Source organism: Raphanus sativus, unplaced genomic scaffold, assembly GCF_000801105.2.
Source record: "Raphanus sativus cultivar WK10039 unplaced genomic scaffold, ASM80110v3 Scaffold4758, whole genome shotgun sequence".
In the NCBI taxonomy this organism is placed as follows: domain Eukaryota; kingdom Viridiplantae; phylum Streptophyta; class Magnoliopsida; order Brassicales; family Brassicaceae; genus Raphanus; species Raphanus sativus.
In genome coordinates, this window is record NW_026620060.1 from 193 (window position 1) to 6,005 (window position 5,813).

The window sequence follows — 5,813 nt, forward strand, 5'->3', positions numbered from 1 at the left end:
TTTAGGTATTCACAACAATATCTAGTTTTTATTATAAACGGTGACTTCATAACAATATATAGGTATTCACTATTTTAATTTTCGTTATTAATGAATCAATATATTGACACTAACATCTAAAAAATTTATATCCTCGCATTTTTATTTAAAACATGATTATAACACAAAATTTCAAATTATATAAAACACTATTGTGTTATCTAATTTGTAGGCAATTGTAAAATATATATATGGATATATTATTTTTTTGTTATCAAATTATATAAAACATGATTGTTTTAAAGTTATTACCCGAAACCTGAAACTATAACCAAAAAAGCGAATTCAAAACTCTTAAAAAATATCTGTATACTAAAACATATATGAAATATCCAAATAATAATATACACAAAATATTTTGAGTATTCTGGGTACCCAGACTCAAATAAAAACGTGTGGATCCAAAAAAAATTCAATAGGTATTTTTCACTAATCCGAACACGAAAACTGTATTTCTTCTCGGTTTCGGTTCGGCTGTATTTCGTGTGGTTCGGTTTTCAGATCCTGATAAAATTCTCATGCTTAAGAGTTATATAAGAATGTATATATAAAATTTGAAATAAACTAATTTATAAATTATATAACTTTCAACAGATTTCTTTTTCTATATAATACGAATTTATAACATCTTAATATTCAACAAGTCTAAAATACAAATTCATATTCAACTTTATTTATAAACCAAATAAAATCTGCGCGGATCAAAATCTAGTTCTTATAATTTATAATATTATAATAGGTAAGAAAAAAATTGCAATTTATTGAAAGAAAAAAGACAGCTAATAAAATGGATATGCACGGCTCTGATTGACCTTTGTTTGTGGCTTTATATCTCTCGATCGCTCTAATTTATTTATGTTCTATTTTTTGGTCCATGACTCCACAACATTTCGTACCATTTAATGAGTACTGTTATTTTCACAAGTTATTGAATGTCTAGTGCATATTTTATTTTCATTAGTGCCGGTGCCAAAAGTATACTTTATCCACGATAACAAAAGAACTCGTTATCCTAGGGTTTAATTTCACTGAATTTCAAACACTTCGTATTACTTTTATTTTGAGAAAACACTTCGTATTACTTGACAACTAGGTTTTGATTTATATCCGTACGTGAGAGGTCTACGAAAACGCAATGCTAAAGCCCTACTCACTTTGAATATTAATCAAACGTCTGAGTAAAACTTAGATATCGATGCCAAATTTTATTAAGAAGATCTTACAAATATATACCGTTATACCAAAAGATGTTTTTTGAGTCTGTTTGTTTGATGACAAAAAAAAAAAAATACCAAAAGATGTTTTAAGTCTAACTGTCTGGTAAAAAAATACAGCCATTATAGTTTCTTCATCTAAATATAAATATAAAAGGCAAATTATCAGATTACCCGTCGAAAGGTGGAGCATTTTGGAAGCGGATTGTGGAGTACTACAACGCAAACCCTATCTTGGTTGGGACAATACCGAGAGAGCTTGGTCCTTGCAAGCAGAGGTGGTCTCGGATTAACGACCACGTTTCAAAGTTTTGTGGTTGCTATGATCGAGCTCTTCGGCAGCAAAGAAGTGGTCAGAATGGTGACGATGTGATGAAGGCTGCTTTAGATTCATTCTTCACTATTATGAACTTAAGGTTCACCATGGATCACTGCTGGAGGGAGCTGAGGTATGACCAGAAATGGTGCTCCCTGGTTCAGGGTAAGCACACTGTTAAGGAGAAGCGCAAATGTCTGAATTGCTTTGATGTCTTCTCTGTTTGGTTTAAGGTTATTTCTTTGTTGCTTTGTCTGAATTGCTTTGATGTCTTCTCTGTCTGAATTGCTTTGTTGTCTTCACTGGTTATTTCTTTAAAAGTAAACTAACTCTTGTCTTGATTCTCCTTGTTTCAGGTTAAGGCTGAAGTTGGTCACGGGTGCACTGAAGGTTGGGCAAGTCACGGGTGCATTAGGAGTAGTGCAAGTCACGGGTGCATTAGGAGTAGTGCAAGTCACGGGTGCTTTGAAGTAGTTCACGGGTTCATCTCTTGCAGTTTATGTAGTATAAGTAGTTGTCGTTTGGCCTTTAGCTTTGTATCAGCTTCTCTTTCTTTCCTCTGCATCAAAACTTGACTTATGTTCTTCTCAACCCGATTTTTCTCTTGTAATATCTGGGTGTAAGAAGTTCTTCTCTTTGTATCAATATTAAGACTTGATTTCGGCTAATGTTAAATGTTATCTTCATTGTCTTTATATCAATGCTGTTGATCTCTTTATAATTATTCATATTTCGAGTTGTCTTGATTCACCAACATTCTTTTTTTTAACTCTTGTCTTGATTCACCAACATTCTCTTTTTTTAACCCTTGTCTATAAAGGTAACAGAGGCTGTGGAGAAACCAGCAGGAGCATTCAGCAACATACTTGTCTCTTTAACACTTGCTAAGGTTTGATTACCACAATACAACCTATTGGTTAAAGAAAAAAAAATTAAATTATACATATTTGAGACTTATAGATTAAAAAAAACTATAAACTTATACAAAATTGAGATAATAAATAAATTCAACACTTATTTTGGAACTTATAGATTAAAAAATATATAAAGTTATACATATTTGAGACTTATAGATTAAAAAAAATATAAACTTATACAAAATTGAGATAATAAATAAATTCAACACTTATTTTGGAACTTATAGATAAAAAAATATAAAGTTATACATATTTGAGATAATACAAAAATATCTAAACTTATTTTGGAACTTATAGATAAAAAAAATATAAAGTTATACATATTTGAGAATCTAAAAAAATATCTAAACTTATTTTGGAACTTATAGGAAAAAGAAAATATAAACTTATACATATTTGAGATAATAAAAAAATATCTAAAGAAAAATGAATAACTTATAAATTTAATTTCTCAATCAGGATGTCATCATCTTCATCCAATGAAATGGAAGAATTGGAAGAAAGATTGGACGAAGTTTACGAAGATATATGTGAAGATACCATCAACAACATTATCGAGGTCCAAACCAAAAAGCAAAAGAAACGAGCATATATTGAACGAAACCGTGAAGCAGGACACATCCGGTTATGGAATGACTACTTCTCCGAAAATCCCACATATGAGGAACATATCTTCAGACGCCGTTTCCGTATGAACAAGGAATTATTCATGAGTATTGTCTATGCCCTCTCACAGAACGTTCCATTCTTTCAACATAGACCAGATGCTACCGGGAGGCTTGGTCTTTCGCCACTACAAAAATGTACCGCAGCAATTCGTATGCTTTCTTATGGTTCTGCAGCAGACGCGGTTGACGAATATCTCCGACTTGGTGAGAGCACGGCACTTTCGTGTTTACATCATTTCACTTATGGAATAGTACAGTTATTTGGGGAGCAGTATCTACGAAGACCCACACCAGAGGATCTTCAACGACTCCTCGATATTGGAGAGAAACGCGGGTTTCCTGGGGGAGCATTGACTGTATGCATTGGGAGTGGAAAAATTGCCCAACGACTTGGAAAGGACAGTACGCCCGTGGATCAAACAAACCGACAATTGTCTTAGAGGCCGTAGCTTCACAAGATCTTTGGATATGGTGCGCTTTTTTTGGTCCTCCAGGTACCTTAAACGATATTAATGTCCTCGATCGATCTCCTGTTTTTGATGACATTATAGAAGGTCGAGCTCCAAGGTTAGAGTACGTGGTCAACGGACACAAGTATAAGTTGGCTTACTATCTCACAGACGGTATATATCCAAAATGGTCAACATTTATCCAATCTATCTTACGTCCTCAAGGTCCTAAAGCACGATTATTTGTTGAAAAACAAGAAGCAGCCCGAAAAGATGTGGAACGGGCCTTTGGAGTTTTGCAAGCTCGATTTGCGATTGTCAAAAACCCGGCTCTTACATGGGACAAAAAAAAGATAGGAAAGATTATGCGAGCATGTATCATAATACACAATATAATAGTCGAAAATGAACGCAATGGATATACTCGCATCGATATTTCGGAATTTGAAGAAGGAAATGTCACCAGAAGTTCACACGTGGAAACCCAAACCGAGATGCCTACAAATCTGAATAACATATTTGTCAATCAGAACGAGAGAGAACTTCGGGATATCCGTATACATGAACCACTGAAAAAGATTTAGTTGAGCATATTTGGAATAAATTTGGTGATGAATAATTATTGTATCTTTATGTTTAATTATTCTATTTTTATGTTTAATTATTGTATTTTATTTTATTTCTTGGAATAAAATAATTAAAAATTTCACTTTTAAAAAAAAAATATTTTTTTATTTCTAAGAACTCCTAATTCGAAAACACCATTGGACACACTTTTTAGACTAAGATCTTTAACTATTCAAAAAAAAAAAATTACTAAACTAATCCTAAGGATCCACAATGGGTGTCACCATTGCGGATGAGTAGGTATGTGGGTTCGGTTTGAACGGTTAAATTTGGTTCGGTTTTGTCTTACTAATAATAAGTATTTTTTTATAACATCTACTAATAAGTATTATTAAATGTAAATGTTGCCCCAAAAGAAAAGAACATTTCATTTATGTTTACCCAGGAATTAATAAAAAGGAAAAAATATGTGAAAATGGTACTTATTATATTTAAAGGAAGCAAGTGGTATTAAAGAAGTAGATAATTTATAATTATGAAACATCATTCAACAAATAGAAGGGTTGACAAGTACAGAATATATATAACAAATACATCAAATAGAAACATACATTCTACAAGCTTGGATACAGCAAACTGGTATATAAAGTCACTCTCAAACCTCCCCCTCAAAGCAACAAATAATACACTAAATGTTACTCACCAAGAAATTCTTTTTTAATTATTATTTTGATATTTTTCCCCCTTCCTCCTGGCCCAAAGAAATCTCCACCTCTTAGATAGTTTTGAAAAAATCAAATTCTAAGCGTGAAGCTCGTGAAGCTGGCTCCTGACTGACCCATAAGCCCTCATAGCACCAGCTCTCAACACAAACTGGTGGTACAAAGCTGCAATTGCTGCTCCCACAAATGGACCGACCCAGAAGATCCACTGCAATTAATAATAAGAAATTATAACTCCATTCATAACCTAATTAGGGCACAAGAACGAGTATTAATTAGAGGGTAGAAACACAAACTTGATCATCCCAAGCCTTTTGATTGTTGTAGATGACTGCAGCTCCAAAACTCCTAGCCGGGTTAATTCCAGTTCCAGTGATTGGGATTGTGGCTAAATGAACCATGAACACCGAAAATCCAATTGGCAATGGTGCCAATACCTTCAATACATTCATGTCAAACAAAGCAAATTAATTGAATGAGCTATAAGCACACATATTATTAGAGTAGACAAGAAACTGTGCGGACAATGCTACATATAAGCCAAACATGTGGTTCGTACGTAATAAATCATACTTGAAAGATGTTAAGATCATGGAACATGTATGTACGAGCATATACATATAACACATGAGTCGTTGTGAACAGTGGACCATTTACATACAAAGACATGTGAATATGATGAAGGGACGTGAATTACAAAGATGTTATGTCGTTATATATCGTGAATGGACCTTTTGGTACCAAAGAAAGATACAAGAAATTAATGATAAATAATTGGACACCCATTTGTCGTGTTCCTCATAGAAGAAATTATACGCTACACTTATTATTACTTGGTCCTTATTATTCTCGTTTAGGCCAAAATCGCTAGAAGAGATCGTCTTCAGTATTAATAGTGCTTTCTATAGCTGGCATTAGATT

At 33.1% G+C, this 5,813-nt stretch overlaps 2 protein-coding genes across 2 annotated transcripts; one reads left to right on the forward strand and one right to left on the reverse strand.

The window, feature by feature from the left end:
- The first annotated feature begins 2,946 nt into the window (after window positions 1-2,946).
- On the forward strand, window positions 2,947-4,187 carry LOC130507549 (uncharacterized). Its single transcript, XM_057002252.1, has 2 exons — window positions 2,947-3,556; window positions 3,649-4,187. Exons 1-2 carry the CDS (start codon window positions 2,947-2,949, stop codon window positions 4,185-4,187), a joined length of 1,149 nt encoding a protein of 382 aa, XP_056858232.1.
- A 493-nt stretch (window positions 4,188-4,680) lies between these two features.
- On the reverse strand, window positions 4,681-5,736 carry LOC130507550 (probable aquaporin PIP2-6). Its single transcript, XM_057002253.1, has 2 exons — window positions 5,189-5,736; window positions 4,681-5,100 (listed from the first exon to the last, which is right to left on the reverse strand). The coding sequence occupies exons 1-2, from the start codon at window positions 5,342-5,344 to the stop codon at window positions 4,972-4,974; spliced, it is 285 nt and encodes a 94-aa protein (XP_056858233.1). The 5' UTR covers window positions 5,345-5,736; the 3' UTR covers window positions 4,681-4,971.
- Between the last annotated feature and the right edge of the window lie 77 nt (window positions 5,737-5,813).